This window comes from Petromyzon marinus, unplaced genomic scaffold, assembly GCF_048934315.1.
Source record: "Petromyzon marinus isolate PM22_M1 ecotype Great Lakes invasive population unplaced genomic scaffold, UKy_Petmar_22M1.pri1.0 PM_G_Scaffold_114, whole genome shotgun sequence".
Taxonomy (NCBI): domain Eukaryota; kingdom Metazoa; phylum Chordata; class Hyperoartia; order Petromyzontiformes; family Petromyzontidae; genus Petromyzon; species Petromyzon marinus.
The window spans coordinates 339,217-363,257 of NW_027422667.1; the positions used below are offsets into that span (position 1 = coordinate 339,217).

Sequence of the window (24,041 nt, forward strand, 5' to 3'; positions counted from 1 at the left end):
TACACACACAGGTACACACACACAGGCACACATACAGGTACACACACACAGGTACACACACAGGTACACACACAGGTACACACACACAGGTACACACACAGGTACACACACACACAGGCCCACACACAGGTAGACACACACACAGGTACACACACAGGTACACACACAGGCACACACACACAGGTACACACACAAACAGGTACACACACACAGTTACACACACACACGTACACATACAGGTGAGCATCACACCCACACACGATAGTCGATCATGTTCAATTCTCATGTAATAAAAGTAGGAATCGATTCATTAAGATTCATTTTCGACCACTTAATTCTCATGTTATCCGAACGGAAATCGATTTAATTAGCTTAATCAACTGTATATCGATTCCCATGTTATCCCAATAAAAATCGACTCTATACATCCATTACTCTACAATAATCGATTCCTAATGTTATCCCATTAAGAATTGATGCGAGTATAGTTAATCGAACCGGGAATCGAATTTCTCTGCACGTGACTAAATATCGCTCCATGGCGATGCGTCAACTCGTCTCTAGACTTGGCCTATTCTTCCTCTTCCTCCTGCTCCTCCTCCACCTCGTCACGTGGTGCAGCAGCCACGGTGAGCCGGGCCGGTCGATACATCGGGTGCCAGGTTGTGGTGGACGTGGGGAGCGGTGGTGCAGTGGTTAGCGCACTGTGTGAGTGAGTGTGTGGGGAGCGGTGGTGCAGTGGTTAGCGCACTGTGTGAGTGAGTGGTAAGCGGTGGTGCAGTGGTTAGCGCACTGTGTGTGTGTGTGGGGAGCGGTGGTGCAGTGGTTAGCGCACTGTGTGTGTGTGGGGAGCGGTGGTGCAGTGGTTAGCGCACTGTGTGTGTGTGGGGAGCGGTGGTGCAGTGGTTAGCGCACTGTGTGTGTGGGGAGCGGTGGTGCAGTGGTTAGCGCACTGTGTGAGTGAGTGTGGGGAGCGGTGGTGCAGTGGTTAGCGCACTGTGTGAGTGTGTGGGGAGCGGTGGTGCAGTGGTTAACGCACTGTGTGTGTGTGGGGAGCGGTGGTGCAGTGGTTAGCGCACTGTGTGAGTGAGTGTGGGGAGCGGTGGTACAGTGGTTAGCGCACTGTGTGTGAGTGTGGGGAGCGGTGGTGCAGTGGTTAGCGCACTGTGTTTGTGTGGGGAGCGGTGGTGCAGTGGTTAGCGCACTGTGTGAGTGTGGGGAGCGGTTGTGCAGTGGTTAGCGCACTGTGTGTGTGTGGGGAGCGGTGGTGCAGTGGTTAGCGCACTGTGTGTGAGTGTGGGGAGCGGTGGTGCAGTGGTTAGCGCACTGTGTTTGTGTGGGGAGCGGTGGTGCAGTGGTTAGCGCACTGTGTGTGAGTGTGGGGAGCGGTGGTGCAGTGGTTAGCGCACACTGAGTGCCGTTTGCCCATCTCCCCAGCCCCGGCTTCCCCACTGAATGTGCGCGTGGAGTCTCGAGACCTGCTGACACAACTCCGCTGGGAACCAGCTAACGTGAACCCCGCCACCAGCAGCGTCACCTACAGAGTGGAGAGCAAACGGTGAGATGCTCGCCCACTCACTCACCCACTCACTCACTCACCCACTCACCCACTCACTCAGTCACTCACCCACTCACTCACTCACACACTCAACCACCCACTCACTCACTCACACACTCAACCACCCACTCACTCACTGACTCACCCACTCACTCACCCACCTACTCACTCACCCACTCACTCACTGACTGACTCACTCGCCCACTCACCCACTCACCCACTCACCCACCTACCTACTCTCTCACCCACCCACTCACTCACTGACTCACTCACTCACCCAGCCACTCACTCACCAACTCACTCACTCATCCACCCACTCACTCACTGACTCACTCGCCCACTCACCCACTCACGCATCCACTTACTCACCCACTCTCTCACTCGCCCACTCTCTCACTCACTCACCCACCCACCCACTCACTCACCCACTCCTCACTACCTCCTCCCCGTGTCTCTGTCTGTGCAGCTATGGACGAGCCCACTGGCGGACCGTCTGCGCTGCCACAACAGAGACTCGGTGCGATGTCTCCTCAGCTCTGCGGCATCCCGGTGACCGCTATCACCTGCGCGTCAGAGCCACCGTTTCATCGTCATCACCGGTGGCCTCACCAATCTCCTTGCCCTGGGTCGTGGTTGAGGTCTTACCCTTGAAGACAAGTCAGTGGCTTTGTCTATGTGTGTGTGTGTGTCTGTGTGTGTGTGTCTGTGTGTTTGTGTGTGTCTGTGTGTCTGTCTCTGTATGTCTGTGTGTATGAGTCTCTCTGTGCGAGTGTCTCTGTGTGTATGTCTGTGTGTAAAGTGTCTGTATGTGAGTGTCTCTGTGTCTCTGTGTGTGTGTCTATGTCTCTGTGTGTGTCTGCCTGTGTGTATGTGTGTATGTGTCTGTGTGTGAGTGTCTCTGTGTGAGTGTGTCTCTGTGTGTGAGTGTCTCTGTGTGAGTGTCTCTGTGCGTGTCTCTGTGTGAGTGTCTCTGTGTGTGAATGTCTCTGTGTATTGTCTCTGTGGGAGAGTCTCTGTGTGTGTGTCTGTGTGTGTCTATGTGTGTCTCTATGTGTGCGTGTCTCTTTGTGTGTCTCTCTGTGTGTGTCTCTGTGTGTATGTGTCTGTGTGTGAGTGTCTCTGTGTGAGTGTGTCTCTGTGTGTCTGTGAGTGTCTCTGTGTGTGAGTGCCTCTTTGTGTGTCTCTATGTGTGTGTGTGTCTCTGTGTGAGTGTCTCTGTGTGAGTGTCTCTGTGTGAGTGTCTCTGTGTGTCTCTGTCTGTGTGTATGTGTGTCTGTGTGTGTGTGTGTGTGTCTCTGTGTGTGTCTGTGTGTGTGTCTGTGTGTATGTCTGTGTATTTGTCTGTGTGTCTGTCTCTGTATGTCTGTGTGTATGAGTCTCTCTGTGCGAGTGTCTCTGTGTGTGTCTGTCTGTGTGTATGTGTGTCTGTGTGTGTGTGTGTGTGTCTGTGTGTCTGTGTGTGGGTGTGTCTGTGTGTCTCTGTCTCTGTGTGTGTGTATGTCTGTGTATTTGTCTGTGTGTCTGTCTCTGTATGTCTGTGTGTATGAGTCTCTCTGTGCGAGTGTCTCTGTGTGTGTATGTCTGTGTGTAGAGTGTCTGTATGTGAGTGTCTCTGTGTCTCTGTGTGTGTGTCTATGTCTCTGTCTGTGTCTGCCTGTGTGTATGTGTCTGTGTGTGAGTGTCTCTGTGTGAGTGTGTCTCTGTGTGTGAGTGTCTCTGTGTGAGTGTCTCTGTGCGTGTCTCTGTGTGAGTGTCTCTGTGTGTGAATGTCTCTGTGTATTGTCTCTGTGGGAGAGTCTCTTTGTGTGTATGTCTGTGTGTGTCTCTGTGTGTCTGTGTGTGTCTCTATGTGTGAGTGTCTCTTTGTGTGTCTCTCTGTGTGTGTCTCTGTGTGTATGTGTCTGTGTGTGAGTGTCTCTGTGTGAGTGTGTCTCTGTGTGTCTCTGTGTGTCTGTGAGTGTCTCTGTGTGTGAGTGTCTCTTTATGTGTCTCTATGTGTGTGTGTGTCTCTGTGTGAGTGTCTCTGTGTGAGTGTCTCTGTGTGTCTCTGTCTGTGTGTATGTGTGTCTGTGTGTGTGTGTGTCTGTGTGTGTCTGTGTGTGTGTCTGTGTGTGTGTGTCTGTGTGTGTGTCTGTGTGTCTCTGTCTCTGTGTGTGTATATGTCTGTGTGTAGAGTGTCTGTATGTGAGTGTCTCTGTGTCTCTGTGTGTGTGTCTATGTCTCTGTGTGTGTTTGCCTTTGTGTATGTGTGTCTGTGTGTGTCTCTGTGTGTCAGTGTCTCTGTGTGAGTGTCTCTGTGTGTGTGTGTCTCTGTCTGTGTGTGTCTCTGTGTGTCTCTGTGTGTCTCTGAGTGTCTCTGTGTGAGTGTCTCTGTGAGTGTCTCTGAGTGTCTCTGTGTGAGTGTCTCTCTGTGTGTCTCTGTGTGTCTCTGAGTGTCTCTGTGTGAGTGTCTCTGTGTGTCTCTGTGTGTCTCTGAGTGTCTCTGTGTGAGTGTCTCTGTGAGTGTCTCTGAGTTTCTCTGTGTGAGTGTCTCTCTGTGTGTCTCTGTGTGTCTCTGAGTGTCTCTGTGTGAGTGTCTCTGTGTGAGTGTCTCTGTGTGAGTGTCTCTGAGTGTCTCTGTGTGTCTCTGTGTGTGTCTCTGTGTGTCTCTGTGTGAGTGTCTCTGAATGTCTCTGAGTGTCTCTGTGTGTTTCTGAGTGTCTCTGTGTGAGTGAGACGTCATCTCCCCCCCCCCCCCCGTGTCTCAGCTGTGCTCAGCGCTCCTACGGTCACCATGATGCTCCACAAGAACGCGACGGTGGAGGAGGAGGAGGGTGGTGATGGTGGTGAGGAGAAGGAGGAGTGTGGTAGTGAGGGTGAGGATGAGGTCTACAAAGATGACGACGATGTCTACGACGATGATGACTACGATGATGATGATGAGGGTGTTGGCGCCGACGGTGATGGGGCTGACGGCGATGGCGACGACGATGGGTACTATGACGACGATGACGACGAGGGAGAGCCGAAGGCGTGGGAGCTCTCCGTGGGGGTCTCCATGAGGAGTGGGTGGAGGAGGAGGATGGCGCAGTGTGACGTGCTGTACCACCTGCAGGCAGAGGTCTCCACACGGAGGGGCGTGACGAGCACGGTGAGAGTGGGTGGGTGGGTAGGTGAGTGGGTGGGTAGGTGAGTGAGTGGGTGGGTGAGTGGGTGATTGAGCTGCTGAGTGAGCGGGTGGGTGGGTGGGTGAGCGGGTGGGTGAGTGAGTGGTGGGTGAGTGGGTGGGTGATTGAGCGGGTGAGCGGGTGGGTGGGTGAGTGGGTGAGTGGTTGAGTGGGTGAGTGGGTGGTTGAGTGGGTGAGTGGTGATGCTACTACTACTACTGATGATGATGATGATGCTCAGGTTAACACGTAGTTGGCGTACGCGACCAATATCCATAAGAGGTTTTTGGGTTAGGTCGCGTAAATATATAAATGTTGTGTCGTTAAAACCCGCCACCACCCGACACAGCCAACTAGTAAGGGTTGTCACGTAAACAGAACGTGCCAATTCGTCACTAGTGCAACACTAGTGTGTAGTGTATAGTGTAGTGTACTAGTACAGCACACCAGTTGTGTGTTGGAGAGCCAAGCCACAACATTTACAGTCTGAGTACCGTGACGTTTTGCCGGTAATTACAACAAGCTTCATCAGGCGACAGACAGATTTGTGAAGTCTTCCTGTTTCGTTCCTTATATAGAGGCCTAGATGTGGTGACCACCCTTCTGCGCTCTTGCACAATCATGGGTGGGGGGGGGGTGATTACTGAGGCAAGGCACATGAGGCATGTGCATTATGCAAGCCCTTTGCACTTGTCTTTCCTGTCTATTGTGTTGAATAAAATAGCCCTACCAACAATAATCCCTGCTGAAGTACGCCGCCCTTTGTAGGCATGCATTTAACTAATGTATTATTTGATGATTCGCTTACACGCAGCACTAAGACGGTAGCTATCCGAACGGTTAAAGTTATTTCGATTTGGTTCTATTGGGTAAAGTCACGTAGGTGAAAATAAAATAACAAAAAATCACGACGTTTCGGCCACAACACAAGCGGCCTTCATCAGGTGAAAGGACGAGAGTATGGATCCTAGCAGTCACGAAAGCTTTAAATCTAGAATTATTTCGATTTCTTTCAATTTCGATAGATTCTCTAATTAGTCTTGGCCAGTAGGAGCTAGTTTTGCACAAAACTTCAACATCAAAATCAATGGAGTGTGTCATTGTTGGCACGCGTGTTCTGCTACTGCTGACAGTTGTGTTTGGGAGAATTTAATGTTTCTCTGGTGTTCTTTTAGTCTCGTGCTGATCATTCGTCCTGTTTGCCCAACATAACATTTACCACACGTGCAGTTAATCCTGTACCACACCTTCTGTTGATAGCTTCGGTAATACATGTTTTGTAGCAGATATTAAATTCTGTATTTTATGTACCGTGCCAAATCTGACTCGGATGTTTTGTTTTCCCAAACATGTGGCGGGTTCATCAGCTACTCCCGCAATGTACGGTATTTTGATCGTTTTAATTACTTGGGCGGTTTCAATGCTCTTGTTATTTGATGTGGTTTTGGTATTCAATGCCCTCTTTATTTGTGCATCATCGTAACCGTTCATTTGCAGCGCTTCTTTAACATGTTCAATTTCACTTCTCAGACTGTCACCATCTGACACTTTCTTAGCTCGATGAATGAGCGACTTGACAAGAGCAGATTTCTGTTGCGGGGTGAAGGTTGTGACTCTGCATTCAGATAGGCGTCAGTACGAGTTTTATTTTGGTAAATACTGAGTGTTATTGTGTCACTTCTACCCCGTCTGAGCCGAATGTCCAGAAATGCCAACTCTTTGGTTGTTTGGGTAAAGAAATGTTGGAGTTCTGTCAGCCTCTGTCAGCTTCATGGTGAGACGATTTAGAAATGCGTTCAGTGTATCTTTGCTGTGTGCCCAGACCACCAATGTGTCATCCACATAACCAGGCACACTAAAGCCTTCTGCTTGCCACTGCCAGGAGCGCTTTGTTGGGTGCCGCTACCGCCACCCGGTGCCTCCGCCTGGCGGCAAGGATGAGTACTGCGTCCGCGTGAGAGTCGTAGCTCGCTACCCACGGTGGAAGACAGGGGAGTGGTCTCCACCGTCGTGTGTCTCCGTCCCTCCACCGCACAGTGCCGTAGGTGAGTGGGTGGGTGGGTGAGTGGCTGAGTGAGTGGGTGGATGAGTGGGTGGGTGGGTGGGTGAGTGGCTGAGTGAGTGGGCGAGTAAGTGAGTGAGTGGGTGGGTGAGTGGGTGGGTGAGTGGGTGGGTGAGTGATTGGGTGGGATGGTGAGTGATTGGGTGAGTAGTTGAGTGGGTCAGTGGGTGAGTGGGTGGGTAAGTGGTTAAGTGGGTGCGTGAGTGGTTGAGTGAGTGGGTGGGTGAGTGATTGGGTGGGCGAGTGATTGGGTGGGTGAGTGAGTGGGTGGGTGAGTGATTGGGTGAGTAGTTGAGTGAGTTGGTGCGTTAGTGGGTGGGTGAGTAGTTGACTGAGTGGGTGGGTAAGTGGTTGAGTGAGTGGGTGCGTGAGTGGTTGAGTGGGTAGGTGGGTGAGTGAGTGGGTGGGTGAGTCGGTGGGTGAGTGGGTGGGTTAGTGGTTGAGTGAGTGGGTGCGTGAGTGGTTGAGTGGGTAGGAGGGTGAGTGAGTGGGTGGGCGAGTGCCGCACCCGTTTAGCCCCCTCTATCCGGCCTAACAAAAGCTGTTTAGGCATGCGGTGGCTGGGCATGCGGGCTACATGACCCAGCCAACACAGCCTTGCCTGCCGGAGGAGCTCACCGATGGGACTTTGTCCAGATTTTTCTGGGATTTGTGAGCTCACACAATCCAGCCTGGTTAAACCCAGGATGGATTGTAGGCAGGCCAGCGTAAATGTTTCCAACCGGCGAAGATGTTCCATTAGGGGAGTCCACTTTTCGCAAGCGTAGAGAAGGGAGGGAATGACTGTGGCCGAGAAGACCTGAAGATTCGTGCAGAGTGACAGACCAGGTAGCTTCCACACAGCGTTACGCAACCGATGAATAGATAATGCCGCTCGACTGATTCAGAGTGAGACCTTTGCTGTCCAACCGGAGCCAGTCATGAGCACACTGCCCAGGTATGGGAAACTCTCCACTCTCTCCACAACTCAATCACCGATTGGGAGTTGTGGGAGTGGATTGTCCAATGGTACAAAATACCCAGGCAGGTGCTTAGTTTTGGTGGAACTGATGGTTAAGGCCCCACCTCTCAGTGGCAAGCTCCAGGTTTAGCAGCAGCGCCTCCAACTCCTCCTCTGAATGAGCAGCTATTACCAGATCATCGGCATACGCAACGTGGTTGAGCAATAGAGAGCCATCCCTCGACCCCACCTGGGCATCGATCAGCCTCCCATTTTATCTGTGTAATGGGTTCCGGAGACACTTCGGATAGGAAACTCCTTTATTACAACACAGCACTCCCACAGTCCTCCTGATACACTGCTACAGCCTAGGCACACGGCCTGCTCCTAGCGTGCCGTGACACTGCCTACGCCGTGGGCTCCTCCGCTGTGACCACCCTAGGGGAGGCTACCCTGACCCCACCCAGCCAAGGTGACCACCCTAGGGGAGGCGACCCCTGACCCCAGCCAGCCAAGGTGACCACCCTAAGGGAGGCGACCCCTGACCCCACCCAGCCAAGGTGCGGGTCCAGACTCTGGCTGCCTCGGACCTCACCCTTACAAGGGCGTGGGGCCGGGAGTCCCAGAGTCACACCACCGGCCCAGAGTCCCACCACCGGCCCAGAGTCCCACCACCGGCCCAGAGTCCCACCACTGGCCCAGAGTCCCACCACTGGCCCAGAGTCCCACCACTGGCCCAGAGTCCCACCACTGGCCCAGAGTCCCACCACTGGCCCAGAGTCTCACCACAGTCCCAGAGTCCCACCACTGACCCAGAGTCCCACCACTGGCCCAGAGTTCCACCACCGGCCAAGAGTCCAACCACCACTGGCCCAGAGTCCCACCACTGGCCCAGAGTCCCACCACTGGCCCAGAGTCCCACCACCGGCCCAGAGTCCCACCACCACTGGCCCAGAGTCCCACCACCACCGGCCCAGAGTCCCACCACTGACCCAGAGTCCCACCACTGGCCCAGAGTCCCACCACCGGCCCAGAGTCCCACCACTGGCCCAGAGTCCCACCACTGGCCCAGAGTCCCACCACTGGCCCAGAGTCCCACCACTGGCCCAGAGTCCCACCACTGGCCCAGAGTCTCACCACAGTCCCAGAGTCCCACCACTGACCCAGAGTCCCACCACTGGCCCAGAGTCCCACCACTGGCCCAGAGTCCCACCACTGGCCCAGAGTCTCACCACAGTCCCAGAGTCCCACCACTGACCCAGAGTCCCACCACTGGCCCAGAGTCCCACCACTGGCCCAGAGTCCCACCACCAGCCCAGAGTCCCACCACCACTGGCCCAGAGTCCCACCACCACCGGCCCAGAGTCCCACCACTGACCCAGAGTCCCACCACTGGCCCAGAGTCCCACCAACGGCCCGCACGGCGTCCCGGCCCTTACAAGTGTTGAGGCGTAAATGACGACTCGGAGGAAGATCTTCATGTAGGGGCTTGCGCCAGTTGTTTTATTAAAGACTTCTCTTCACACACCACGACTCCGTGTACTGCACGCTCACTGCCTACACTCCACACCCCAGGGGAAGGGTACTGGGGAGGTCCCTAGCACACCCACAGGCTACCCTAGCCCGGTGCTAATCTCCCCCTACCCTGGGTCCCATCGCTCCCCCAGGGGAAGGGTACTGGGGAGGTCCCTAGCACACCCACAGGCTACTCTAGCCTGGTGCTAATTTCCACCTACCCTGGGTCCCAACTCCCAACTTCACACGTTCCTGGCTCCCCGCCAACAACCTCGGAACACGTCACGGGGTCCCAGCCTAAATATCCCAGGGGGACATGACGTCACCGTCCCGGTCCCCTGTCCGTGCCGGAGGGCGAGCGCGACGTGACGTCACCAACTACCGCCTTGCACAAGGACGGCGGGGCGAGGGGGTCCAGGGTCCTATCAAGCTGCCGCCAGTCTTCGTTCTTCGGCTGCGCCTGGCTCCAGATCGGCTGGGGAGGTCCCCTCTGGTGCCTCCTGCCCACCGAGGGGTGGGGCTGTCTGGGGTCCTGAGCCCCCAGCAGCCCCTCCCCTCTTGGGCTGCCGCTGCAGCCCCTCCCCTGACGGTTCGATGCACCGCCGTCACATCTATGGCGCTACGTCTGTACCAGATGGAAATTCCTCTGGTCTGGTACGGCCATCGAAGGCTTCACGAACTGCGTGGTCGAAATAGATGTTAAATAATGTGGGAGCCAGAGGACATCCCTGTCACACCCCAAGGTGGACAGGGAATGGCTCCGACTCCCGGCCACGTAGTTTTACCCGGGCCCGCTCACCATCATGAAGGTCCTTAATAATCGTGAGCAGAGGGTCAGGGACTGCAAAAGCACGAAGAACAACCCAGAGCCCAGGCCTACTGATGGTATCATAGGCCTTGACTAGGTCAATAAAGCAGAGATGTAGGTCTTGTTGGAATTCCCTACACCTCTGCTGTAGCAGACGGACAGAAAATATGGCATCTGTGCAGGACCGCCCTTTCCTGAAACCACATTGGGGCTCCGCAAGCCTCTCCTCAGCATGCCTGGCAAGGCGGTGTTGAATAGACACACAGACAGACACACACAGACACACAGACAGACAGCCACACACAGACAACAACAACCGCCATTCGCCACTAAGTGGCGGTGACGTCACCACGACGCTTGTGCCAGGACATGTGCACCTTGAGGCCACGTGGAGTGTCAAACGCCCGCTGGCAGGTCACGGGGCAGACCCAGGTACCACGGGTCGACTGACTGAGATAACTGGCTAATGCACCACCTGTGCCCCCTACTGTGCCAACCTGCTGTGCTTTAGCCACCCGGCGCTCCGCTCGTTGTTGTGAGCGTCGCTCCTCCGCCCTCCGTTGTTGTTCGAGGGCAACTACCTCCAACTGCCCAGTAGCGTCCTTCACGAGCCTCCACCACAGAGGCTGATCTTGACACCGCTGGTACCAGTCATCGGCAAGTCCACTCAGCTCCACGTCCTCCTGTACCACATCACTCCATCTCTTCTCCAGTCCATGCTGCGCCCGTTTAGCCCCCTCGATACGGCCGAACAAAAGCTGTTTCGGCATGCGGTGGCAGGGCATGCGGGCTACATGACTCAGCCAGCCCAGCATACAGACACACACACAGACAGACACACACACATACACAGAGAAGTGATTAAGACCAAAACCTCCTCCTCCTCACTAACCTCATCCAACAACACTGCTCAGCATCCCACTCTGTCTGTGTCTCTCTGTCAGTCTCTCTCTGTTTCTCTGTCTGTATCTGTCTCTCTGTCTGTATCTGTCTCACTGTGTCTCTCTGTTTCCCCGTGTCTGCCTACCCATGTCTACCCGTATCTCCCCGCGTCTCACCGAATCTCCTCGTGTCCCCAATCCCGTAGCCATCACCACCACCACCACCGCCGCCACCACCACCGCCACCACCACCACCAATGCCACCACCACCACCACCGCCACCACCACCAATGCCACCACCACCGCCACCACCACCACCGCCGCCACCACCACCACCGCCGCCACCACCACCGCCGCCACCACCACCGCCGCCGCCACCACCGCCGCCACCGCCGCCACCATCACCACCGCCGCCACCACCACCATCACCACCATCCCATCCACCTCCCGCTCCTCCTCACCCTCGTCCACAGTGCCTACGGGAGACGAGGCGACGCTCCCCGCCAGCAGCAGCACTATCTACCCCATCAGCTTGACGGTGGCCATGACGGTGCTGGTGCTGGCGGTGCTGGTGCTGTTCCCCTTGCTGGTGTGCGCCGTGCAGGGCAGACGGAACGCCGGCAAGCGTCCCGGTGAGCGGCGGTGGCGTTGCGGTGGCTACGTAGATGTTGACTGCCTCGCTTGGTACACGGGAGGGCGTGGGCTACTTCCCCGCCCCTGACACCCGTATATTTGGAGTTTGCGGTGTCTCCCTCATCATCATCATCGTCATCATGGTGGCTATGAGATGGTTACTACCTCGCCTGGATCATCTACATCATTAGACCTCCTTTGCCAGTACCAAAAAGGGGAAAAACCCTATTATTATTACCTCGCCTGGTACGCAGGAGGTCGTGGGTCCTATCCCGACCCTGACACTTCCTGTGTCTCTACGCGTTCAGAGCCATTTGGCTGCTGCTCCTTATTTGCCACCCGACAACGATGATGATGACGATGATGATGATGATAATGATGATGACGACGATAACGATGATGACGATAATGATGACGATGATGACGATAATGATGACGATGATGACGATAAGCCACTGAGTTGAGCTGTCACTTGTGGTAGCCGGTGTAGCTTCTACAAAACAAGTGACGTAGTAGCACAGCGGGGGGCTTACCTGGTAAGATACACAATATTTGTCTATATTTATTTTTATTGATTTGTTAACCTTTGCTATACCTGGCATGTGCCGATGGCGCGTGACATGTCAGCGTGACGAGTTTGCGTGACGTGTTTGCTGTTGTAACGTTCTGACCCCCGTACCCCCGACCGTACATTTGTGGATTCCGCCTCCTCCTGCTGCTACAACATGAACACAATATTCCCATTGTGTTCAAAGTCGAATTTGTTTTTGTGTTAAGTGGCGTCAATATATAAACGCTGTGTCGTAAAACCCGCCACCACCTGACGCAGCCAATTAGTCAGGTTTAGTGTCACGTAAACAAAACGTGCCAATTAGTTACGAGTTTACAGTGTAGTGTATAGTGTAGTGGACAGTGCAGTGTACTGTCCAGTGTAGTGTACAGTGTAGTGTAGTGTACAGTGTAGTGTACAGTGTAGTATACTTGTTCAGTACTAACCGGTAGTGTGTTGTAGAGTAAACCCACGACAACGTTCACAATTCAAGTACCTGGTGACACCTCACCGGTAATTACAACAACCACAACCGGCATCATCAACATTATCATCGGGCCTGATGATGCTGCTGCTGCTGGCTGTTGTTTCGAGTTCCGTGCCTCCTGAGTGTTTTCTCCCCACCCTGCGTGATATTCTCGTTCCCCGGCGAACGAGCGAGGGGGGAACGCCCCAGGCCTGGTCCCCAAGCCTGATATTGTCTCTGCCGAGTGCAGGTAGCCACCGCCGCTGTCGCCACCGCCACCACCGCCGCCACCGCTGCCACCGCTGCCACCGCCGCCGCCACCGCCGCGGTGGAGCAGAAATCGGAACTTTAGGACCTCGTCCCCGCCCCCGGTTGACACCGCCGGATGAAAGCCGCTCCCCAAGTCGTCGCCACACCAATCACACCGCACGGTGGTTAGGAGATGTCGACCACCTCGCCTGGCACGCGGGAGGTCGTGGGTTCCATCCCGACCCCTGACGATGCCTGCCGCCGCTGGATATTTCTGAGTTTGTCCCATAGACTCACCACACAGAGACCCATAGACTCACCACACAGAGACCCACAGACTCATCACACAGAGACCCACAGACTCACCACACAGAGACCCACAGACTCACCACACAGAGACCCACAGACTCATTACACAGAGACCCATAGACTCACCACACAGACCCAAAGACTCACCACACAGAGACTCATAGACTCACCACACATAGACACCCAGACTCACCACACAGAGACCCATAGACTCACCACACAGAGACCCACAGACTCACCACACAGAGACCCACAGACTCATCACACAGAGACCCATAGACTCACCACACAGAGACCCAAAGACTCACCAGACTCGCACAACTTTATCCATGGCCCGGTGGGTGGTGGTGGTGAGGCTGTGTGCGTTGTTGGGGCGCGTGCACGATGCATCTTCCAGAACGATCCGAGAGAGTCGACAGAGAATCATCGTCCGTTCGACTTGCCCCCACCCAGGGGGGGGGGGGGGGGTGGGGTGGGTGGGGGCGCTTTGCGCGTCACGGTTCTGTTTGACGTCGCCACGTGGCCCGGCGTTGGTTGTGGGTCACGTGGTCTGTCGTGGCAACGTCCCCTCTCTCCCTGCCTGCCTGCCCCCAGACTGAAGGGGGCATGGCAGCTGTTTTGTTGTTTGCTGGAGACATCGCGGTGGTGGTGGTGGTGACGATAATAAAGGTGGCGAGTTCACTTACCTGGGCTGGAACTCCTCCTCCTCTATACAGGTGGACGCGTGATGTTGTGCACGGGACTTGAACTATAAACGGAGCGTTTTATTTTTGCCAGGTAAGGCCCTCATTGAGATGCGGCGTAGCTCTCTTTCAGAAGGCCCTGACCTGGCCGTTACAAATCATAGCTCTAGCAATTCGGTTTATTATCATCGTCGTCGTCATCATCACGTGGACCTTTAGAGCAGTTGGCAAATACTCGACAACTCACGTTTCTCAAATGTGGAGGGGAAAACCAGAGGGCCCGGAAAAAAATCCACGCGACAAAAGGGACAGAGACAAAGTCTATACAGCAGCAGCAGCAGCGGGCATCAGGGTCGGCATGGAACCCACGACACCCAGACCCAGGGCTTGAATGCAGGGTGTCAGTGTCTCTGACACGGCCATTATGAACCCACTGAGAGAGAGACACCCAGACCCAGGGCTTGAACCCAGGGTCTCAGTGTCTCTGACACGGCCATTATGAACCCACTGAGAGAGACACCCAGACCCAGGGCTTGAACCCAGGGTGTCAGTGTCTCTGACATGGCCATTATGAACCCACTGAGAGAGAGAGACACCCAGACCCAGGGCTTGAACCCAGGGTGTCAGTGTCTCTGACACGGCCATTATGAACCCACTGAGAGAGACACCCAGACCCAGGGCTTGAACCCAGGGTGTCAGTGTCTCTGACACGGCCATTATGAACCCACTGACAGAGAGAGACACCCAGACCCAGGGCTTGAACCCAGGGTGTCAGTGTCTCTGACACGGCCATTATGAACCCACTGAGAGAGAGAGACACCCAGACCCAGGGCTTGAACCCAGGGTCTCAGTGCCTCTGACATTATGAACCCACTGAGAGAGAGAGACACCCAGACCCAGGGCTTGAACCCAGGGTGTCAGTGTCTCTGATACGGCCATTATGAACCCACTGAGAGAGACACCCAGACCCAGGGCTTGAACCCAGGGTCTCAGTGCCTCTGACATTATGAACCCACTGAGAGAGAGACACCCAGACCCAGGGCTTGAACCCAGGGTGTCAGTGTCTCTGACACGGCCATTATGAACCCACTGAGAGAGAGACACCCAGACCCAGGGCTTGAACCCAGGGTCTCAGTGTCTCTGACACGGCCATTATGAACCCACTGAGAGAGAGACACCCAGACCCAGGGCTTGAACCCAGGGTGTCAGTGTCTCTGACACGGCCATTATGAACCCACTGAGAGAGAGAGACACCCAGACCCAGGGCTTGAACCCAGGGTGTCAGTGTCTCTGACACGGCCATTATGAACCCACTGACTGATGTATTTATTAGAGATGTTTACATCTCTCATCTATGAACTCCCAAAGTGAAAACACCAAAAACTCCCCAACAACAACAACAAACACAACAACAATGCTTTGTTTTAACCATCCCAACAACACACACGCCTGTCTCTGCGTGTGTCTATGTGTGTGTCTGTGTGTCTGTATCGGTGTGTGTGTGTCTCTGCGTGTGTCTGTGTGTATCTGTGTTTATGTGTCTGTATCGGTGTCTGTCTCTGCATGTGTCTGTGTGTGTCTATGTCTCTGCGTGTGTGTTTATGTGTCTCTGCGTGTGTGTCTGTGTCTCTGCATGTGTGTCTGTCTCTGCGCATGTGTGTCACTGTGTCTGTGTGACTGCCAAGTTGTCCTTATTTTCGTTGCCTTCTGATACGCCCAGCAGAGACACTTGCTGCACACACTCACCGGGTCGCAAAAAGACAAAGATCCCCCGTGTAGCCTTAACAGACCGTTGGGGCAAGTGCTGTTAGCGAGCACCTATGAAGGCCGGCATGGCACACGAAGGGGGTGGGTGGCCAACACAACGCCCAGCCGCCTTTGTCTCCCCAGTGGCGATGTTTACACACCGCACCAGGAACTCATTTGAGGCGGAGTCGACCTAGGGGAGGCCCTAGACCGGTTCAAATAATCGTCACCGATGTTGGATGCGAGTGGGAATCGAACTTGGGTCATCAGGTTCGTGGTGCAGCGTAGCGCTAACTGCTACACTTCAGATCTCCAAACACAACCGCCATTCGCCACTAAGTGGCCGTGACGTTACCACGGCGATTGTGCCAGGCTGTGTGCACGTTAAGGCCACGTGAAGTGCCGAACGGAACTTACGGAGGGCGCCTGCCTCCAACTGCCCAGTAGCAGATTCCTACACGAGCCTCCTCCACAGAGACCGATTGAGACACTCAGCTCCAAATCCAACAGCACTCCGTCTCTTCTCGTAATGCCGGTCGACCGATTCTGAGCGAGACCTCTGCTGTCAAACCAGAGCCGGTCATGAGCACACTGCCCAGGTATGGAAAACTCTCCACTCTCTCAACATCTGCTTCATCAACAACGGGGGGTGGAGTGTTTGGTGGCACAAAATACCCATGCAGGTTTTGATTTAAAGCTTTCGTGACTGCAAGGATTCCTCTTCTTTGGTTCTTTCGGTAAAGTCACATAGAATGAGAACATAATAATAAATTGATAAAATAAAATAACACAATAAAATTCTCACGACGTTTCGGCCACAACACAAGCGGCCTTCATCAGGTGAAGGGACGAGACTGTCTGGAGGACAGCGCTGGAGCGAACACTGCCAAGCTCAGACCGTGACCTTTAAGCTGTGTGAGAAGAAACAGAGCGCCTTGACAAAGGAATTAGCATAGAATTTAGCATTGAAATAGCTGAGTGATTAGCTTGTGACTGGTCACAGAAATGGCTATGTTAAAGTCAAAGCATACACATCCACAGAGGCACCCCTTGACAAAGGAATTAGCATAGAATTTAGCATTGAAATAGCTGAGTGATTAGCTTGTGACTGGTCACAGAAATGGCTATGTTAAAGTCAAAGTAACAACAACAACAACCGCCATTCGCCACTAAGTGGCGGTGACGTCACCACGACGCTTGTGCCAGGCTATGTGCACCATGAGGCCACGTGAAGTGTCGAACGCCCGCCGGCAGGAGGTCACGGGGCAGACCCAGGTGCCACTGGTCGACTGACTGAGATGACTGGCTGATGCACCACCTGTGCCCCCTACTGCGCCAACCTGCTGTGCTTTAGCCACCCGGCGCTCCGCTCGCTGTTGTGAGCGTCGCTCCTCCGCCCTCCGTTGTTGTTGGAGGGCGACTGCCTCCAACTGCCCAGTAGCATCCTTCACGAGCCTCCTCCACAGAGGCCGATCTTGACACCGCTGGTACCAGTCATTGGCAAGTCCACTCAGCTCCACGTCCTCCTGTACCACATCACTCCATCTCTTCTCTAGCCCGTGCCGCGCCCGCTTAGCCCCCTCAATCCGGCCAAACAAAAGCTGTTTCGGCATGCGGTGGCTGGGCATGCGGGCTACATGACCCAGCCATCGCAGCCTTGCCTGCCGGAGGAGCTCACCGATGGGACCCTGCCCAGATCTTTCAAGGATTTGTGAGCTCCTCACACAATCCAGTCTGGTTAAACCCAGGATGGATCGTAGGCAGGCCAGCCTAAATGTTTCTAACCGGCGAAGATGTTCCATTAGGGGGGTCCACGTTTCGCAAGCGTAGAGAAGGGAGGGAATGACCGTGGCCGAGAAGACCTGAAGCTTAGTGCGGAGCGACAGACCAGGTAGCTTCCACACAGCGTTACGCAACCGATGAAAAGATATTGCCGCTCGACTGATTCGGAGTGAGACCTCTGCTGTTAAACTGGAGCCAGTCATAAGCACACTGCCCAGGTATGGGAAACTCTCCACTCTCTCCACAACTGCCCCATCACCGATTGGGAGTTGTGGGGGTGGAGTGTCCGATGGTACAAAATACCCAGGCAGGTGCTTAGTTTTGGTGGGGCTGATGGTAAGGCCCCACCTCTTAGTGGCACGCTCCAGTCTCAGCAGCAGCGTCTCCAACTCCTCCTCTGACTGAGCAGCTATTACCAAGTCATCAGCATACATAACGTGGTTGAGCAATAGGGAGCCATCCCTTGACCGCACCCGGGCGTCGATTAGCCTCCCATTATATCTGTACCATATGGAGATTCCCCCGGTACAGCTATTGAAGGCTTCACGAACTACGTGGTCAAAATAGATGTTAAATAATGTGGGAGCCAGAGGACATCCCTGTCGCACCCCAAGGTGTACAGGGAATGGCTCTGACTCCCGGCCACGTAGTTTTACCCGGGCCCGCTCACCATCATGAAGGTCCTTAATGATCGTGAGCAGAGGGTCAGGTACTCCAAAAGCACGAAGAATGACCCAGAGCCCAGGCCTACTGATGGTATCATAGGCCTTGACCAGGTCAATAAAGCAGAGATGTAGGTCTTGTTGGAATTCCCTACACCTCTGCTGTAGCAGACGGACAGAAAATATGGCATCCGTGCAGGACCGCCCTTTCCTGAAACCGCATTGGGGCTCCGCAAGCCTCTCCTCAGCGTGCCTGGCAAGGCGATGCTGAATAATCCTTGCCAGGACCTTTCCCGGCACACTGAGGAGTGAGATGCCCCTGTAGTTGTTACAGTCTGTGCGGTCCCCCTTCTTAAAAAGGGGGACCACCAGGGCATCCTTCCAATCCTGCGGAACCCGTCCAGTGGTCCAGACTGTTGTTATGATGTCATATAGGGCAGTCTGTGCACAAACGCCACCCTCCCTCAGCATTTCGCTTGGGAGATCATCTCTGCCCGCTGCCTTTCCTGGTCTCAGACTCCGGATCGCCTTCAATACTTCATCAGCAGCTGGCACCTCAGCCAGCCACTCACAGGGGGTGACTTCATCCAATATTTGAGGCACCGCAGCCTCAGCAGGGTCATCCTCACTTTGTGCCACGATGTTTTCCTGGCTGAGGGATTTTCCCTCCCCCAGGACCTCACAGAAATGCTCAGCAAATCTGCGAACCTGTTCCTGGGGGTCGGAAATTGGATCACCGTTTTTTCCCCTAATGATGGTAATAGGTGTGGCGCTGCAGGTTACTTTTTTGATGGAGTTAAATAGAGATTTGTGATCACGGGCCACTGAGGCAGACTCCATCTCCTCAGCAACCCGCGACCACCACCCATCCTTGCAGCGCCTCACGGCTCTCCGAACCTCCGAGCGAAGGCTGCGGTAAGCCTCCTCATTCTCTGACGTGGGATTCTGTAGCCGATGACAGTGGGCCTGTCGCTTTTTCTCAACCATCCTGAACAACTCCTCTGTCATCCAGGGTGTCTGGGGAGGTCTGGACCGCGTACCCAAAGCAGCCATTGCAGCTGCATGAGTCACAGTCCTAAACCTCGCCCATTTACCCTCGACATCAGGAGGAGTCGGGGACGATGCCAATCCCAGCCGCAAGCGATGATGAAATTCTCGCTTGCAACTTTCATCAGATAACTGAGACCAGGCCACTTTAGGTTGGAATGGGGTCCTGGGTGTACACCCAGCACCGGAGTGGAAGAATGGCAGGCGCATCTTACAGATGACTAGTCGATGGTCAGAGGGTAGATCAGCTCCACGGTAAGTCCTGGTGTCAAGGACATGGGCTCGCATTCGCTGGTCCGTCACTATGTAGTCCAGCAGATGTTCTTGCTTGGACCCGGCATGCATCCATGATGTTGTGTGGATGCGCCGATGCCGGAACAGCGTGTTGGTAATTACAAGCCCATGGGCTGCACAAAAATCTAGCAGCCTCCTACCGTTGTTATTGAGCTGATCTGGCCCATGCCCTCCAATCACTCCAGACCAGGTGCCAGTATCATGACCAACTCGGGCATTGAAGTCACCCAACATGATGACTCTATCCCGAGGGGCCACTTTAGCCAGCACCTGTGACAGGAGGTCATAGAAGGCATCTGACTCATCGGCTTTGCCTGCATCCCTCCACGGATGTTCATCTTCGGTGGGGGCATAAGTAACCACGACCACCATTCCTCGCCTCCGGTTGATGGGAAGGCGAGCCCAAAGTAGCCTGGGGCTTACAGCTTCCCACACCTCACCGCCACGCTCCCACGCCCCCTTCATTCTTTTGTTCAAAAGAAGACCCACACCCTGTTGTTTGGCAGTCTGCTGCCCCGAGTAGAGGACTGTCCACCCCTCATGGCGGCAGGAGCCAGAGCCGGTCCACCGGACCTCCTGAATGCCGCATAGATCCAGGCGGTACCGGTCCAGCTCCCGACAGAGGAGTGGCAGCCTCTCCTCTGCAGTGAGCGTTCGAACATTCCACGTGGCCAACCGTAGTGGCTTTTCGTTGTTTCTGGAGTAGCCCCGAGGGTAGGTATTCAATCTCCTGGCTCCGCCAATTGGGGTTTGGCCAGGAGACGTCATAGACGCCTGGCCCCCCGGGGCCTCCGGCACAAGCTTAGTTGTTACATATTTCAGTTTAATTCGTAGTTTCGTGGTAATTAATTGAAGGTGGAGGGGTTACCAGCCCCTCGCACCCGTCCAGAGCCCCCGTTTAGCCCCTGTGGTGGACACATATGCCATGAGGGGAGGAGCCAATCAAAATTGGATCTCCCCCCACAGCGCTGTCCACGACAGAGTTGCCCGTCCGGCACCGCGAGGAGGTAGGGGGTTGTTTTGATGAACCAAGTCTTCAATGATTGCAATGGTGTCAGGTACAGGAACCTTGGTGAATAAGGAAACTACATCAAAACTGACAAGCAGGTCGTCTGGGGACAGGGAAATACCCTTGATTGTCGATACCAGGTGAGTAGAATTTTGTACCGCAGAGGTGGTCTTTCCAGTGAAAGGACGCAGGATTTCAGACAAAAAACGAGCTAGTTTGTAGGTGGGGGAGCTGATAGTAGAGACTATGGGACGAAGAGGTGTATCAACTTTATGTATTTTTGGTAAGCCGTATAATCTTGGTGGCCTGGCAGCAGAAGGTTTCAACGAAAACTGTTTAGATTGATCAATTAATGCGGTTGAATCAGAAATTATTTTGTTGGTTTGTGTGACGAGGCTGTTGGTGGGATCTCTTTTTATTTTTGTATAACTACCATCGTCGAGTAATTCTTTAATTTTGTTGTTGTATTCTATTTTATCCATGATGACAGTAGCATTGCCTTTGTCAGCTGAGAGGACTACAATATCATTCCTCTTTTTTAATTTATATAATTCAAAACGCTCATCTTTGCTGAGGTTGCTAGCTGGCATCTTAGCGTTTTTGAGGGTTGCAGCGATTTCAGATCTTGCTACGTCTGCAGCGATGTGACCCAGGCCCCTGAGAGCAACGTCTACTTGGGCAATTATATCATTAACTGGTATGTGTTTAGGTGTGACTGCAAAGTTTAGACCTTTAGCTAAAACGGATTTCAGACCATCGGAAATAGAACTGTTACTGCGATTAATTACGACTTTATTAACGTCTAACTTTTTGGTATGTGGGTCCGGTCTTTTGTTGAAGAGGAGGTTAAATTTGGAAATCAGGTTTTCCTTACATTTGGTCGACATAGTAGCAGCTGAAGAGGCAGTCATATTGTCTACATGTTCCCAATCCGATGTGGACATTATTGCCGTCAATGATAAGTGTGATTTGTAGAGTGTCTTGTCTAACTGATCTAGTTCTGTGCGTATAAGTCTGATTTTTTTCTGAGATAAGAGCTAAGCTAGTTTTGAAAAGAATTCGTTTCGCATTAGAAGAAGTTACAGCAGCAGAGGTCAGTGTAAATGCGATTGGTATTACCCCAGAGTCGCGGCATCTCTTCAGGAAGGTGAGAGACTCGATCAGCTGAGCTTTCTTATCCCGGAGTTTGTTGAAGGATCTTAAAGTTATTCAGTAGGCTCACATGCCATTGACTTTTCCAAAACGGAGGTTCTTTGTAAGCCATCTGGCTTCCATGAGAGATTCGTTCATGAGGCTATCCACATATACAAACACAGAGACAATTTCAACCGAGAAGATGGATTCTATCTTAGCAATCATTGGAAAGATTTGATAAACCATTTCAGTTCTTAATTGATTGTTCACGCTTACAGTGGCTTTCAGACAGCATACATTATAAAAAATTTCGTCTCCCCCCTCCTCTTTTCAAAAAAAAAATAGATGGACTAGTCCTGGGCAAACTGCCAAATCGCTACGCGTGACGCCAACGTTTTTTTTATAAATAAATAAATGTGCCGTTTAAAAATAAATTTATGCAAACCAACATACCTGATGATGACCGTTTGAGTTATGGTCGAAACGTCGTGAGAATTTTTTATTGTTTTATATATATTGTTATTTTGTTGTTTCTCTTCAACGTGACTTTACCGAAAAAACTAAGAATATGAATTACTGCAGTCACGAAAGCTTTAAATCAAAATTTACCTCAATGTTATCAATAAACTCTATAGATTCTCCAATCAGCTAAGCTACCAACAATAAGTCGTTATATATCACAATGCTATATGGCTAAAAAATTGGGTGGATTCTTACCCTCAAGTTTAGCACCACGCATAGCTACGAGCCCCGTTCAGACGGACGAGTTCATCCATGGTCGGAATGGAGGAGGGGGAGAGAGACAGCTGCGAGGCGCTGTTATACTCCATGTTGTAAACCATATCATTAACCGTGGTGTGAGAGGTATTAAGAGTCAATGCCAGCGAAAGAGCTGCGGTCTGAAGGTCATCATAAAATACAATTAATTAAGAACGGAAATGGTTTAAAACATCTTTCCAATGGTTACTAAGCCAGAATCCATCTTCTCGGTTGAAATTGTCTCTGTGCTTGTATATGTGAATGGCCTCATGAACGAATCTCTCATGGTAGCCGGTTGGTTTGCAAAGAACCTCCGTCTTCGAGAAGTCAATGTCATGTGAGCCCACTGAATTATAACAGTGATATGCCACGGCAGAGGAGTTCGTTCTACCGTGTTTGAAGTCTGCTTTATGTTCGCGGATGTGGTCAAAGATATGTCGTTTGGTTTCTCCAATGTAGCTACTACCACAGAGGCACTTTAGTTTGTAAATGCCCGGGTACTGTATGTCTGGAACAGCAACTTTTACAGATGGAACCAGATCATGGATTTTATGTACTGTGTTGAATCGGACCTGGATCTTGTGTTTATTCAGGATTTTGGAGATCTTTTTAGTGACCCCTGCAATGTAGGGTAAGGTGATGGTTTTGAGTGGCTCCACAAGAGGATCCTTCTTCATGACTGGAGTGATGGCTTTGCGGATTGTGTAGTCGGAGCAACCATTAGCCCTGCGAGCCTGGTGTACGTGCTTGAGTTCACTGGTAATGTGTTCCTGGACGGAAATGCATTGGGCTCTATGGTATAGAGTCTTGATGAGGGAGTTCTTCTGGGATGGATGGTGGTGGGAATCCGGTTTCAAGTAAGCATCTGTATTTACACTAACCTCTGCTGCTGCAACTTCTCTCAATGCAAAACGAATTCTAGCTAGAACTTGCTTCGCTCTTATCTCGGAAAAAATCAGACTTACACGCACCGAACTCGATCAGTTAGACAAGACACTCTACAAATCACACTTAACATTGACAGCAACAATGTCTACATCGGATTGGGAACATGTAGACAATATGACTACCTCTTCGGCTGCCACTATGTCGACCAAATGTAGGGACAATTTGATTTCCAAATTCAATCACCTCTCCAACAAAAAATCGGATCCACACACCGAAAAGATAGACGTCAACAAAGTCGTAATTAATCACAGTAACAGTTCCATTTCTGATGGTCTGAAATCCGTTTTAGCTAAAGGTTTAAACTTTGCTGTGACACCGAGACACATACCGGTTAATGATATGATTGTCCATGTTGACGTTGCACTCAAGGGCTTGAGTCACATCTCTGCAGACATAGCAAGATCTGAAATCGCTGCAACCCTCCAAAACGCTAAGTTGCCACCCAGCAACATCAGCAAAGATGAACGCTTTGAATTATCTCAATTAAAAAAGAGAGATGAAATTGTCATCCTCTCAGCCGACAAGGGCAATGGCACTGTCATCATGGACAAAACAGCATATAACAACAAAATTCAAGAACCACTCAACGATGGCAGCTATGCAAAAATAAAGAGATCCCACCAACAGCCTGGTTACCAAAACGAACAAAATCATCTCTGATTCAACAGCATTAATTGATCAGACCAAACAGTTCTCGTTGAAACCCTCTGCTGCCAGACCACCAAGATTATATGGCCTTCCAAAGATACACAAAGAAGATGCACCCCTTCGTCCCATCGTCTCTACTATCAACTCCCCCACCTATAAACTGCCACGTTTTCTTGCTGATATACTGCGACCTTTCACTGGAAAAAACACCT

The 24,041-nt window shown here is 52.6% G+C and overlaps 1 protein-coding gene across 3 annotated transcripts; it reads left to right on the plus strand.

Annotated features, from left to right (window-relative positions):
• Positions 1-493: 493 nt before the first annotated feature.
• On the plus strand, positions 494-13,802 carry LOC142909277 (uncharacterized). 3 transcript variants are annotated; one of them, XM_076059704.1, is made up of 8 exons: positions 494-629; positions 1,438-1,558; positions 2,025-2,215; positions 4,306-4,688; positions 6,072-6,089; positions 6,587-6,749; positions 11,117-11,542; positions 12,810-13,802. In XM_076059704.1, exons 1-8 carry the CDS (start codon positions 539-541, stop codon positions 13,055-13,057), a joined length of 1,641 nt encoding a protein of 546 aa, XP_075915819.1. In that variant the 5' UTR covers positions 494-538; the 3' UTR covers positions 13,058-13,802. The 3 variants fall into 3 exon arrangements, with proteins under 3 accessions (XP_075915819.1, XP_075915821.1, XP_075915820.1); XM_076059706.1 differs by having other exon boundaries at positions 11,384-11,542; XM_076059705.1 differs by lacking the exon at positions 6,072-6,089.
• Positions 13,803-24,041: the final 10,239 nt, after the last annotated feature.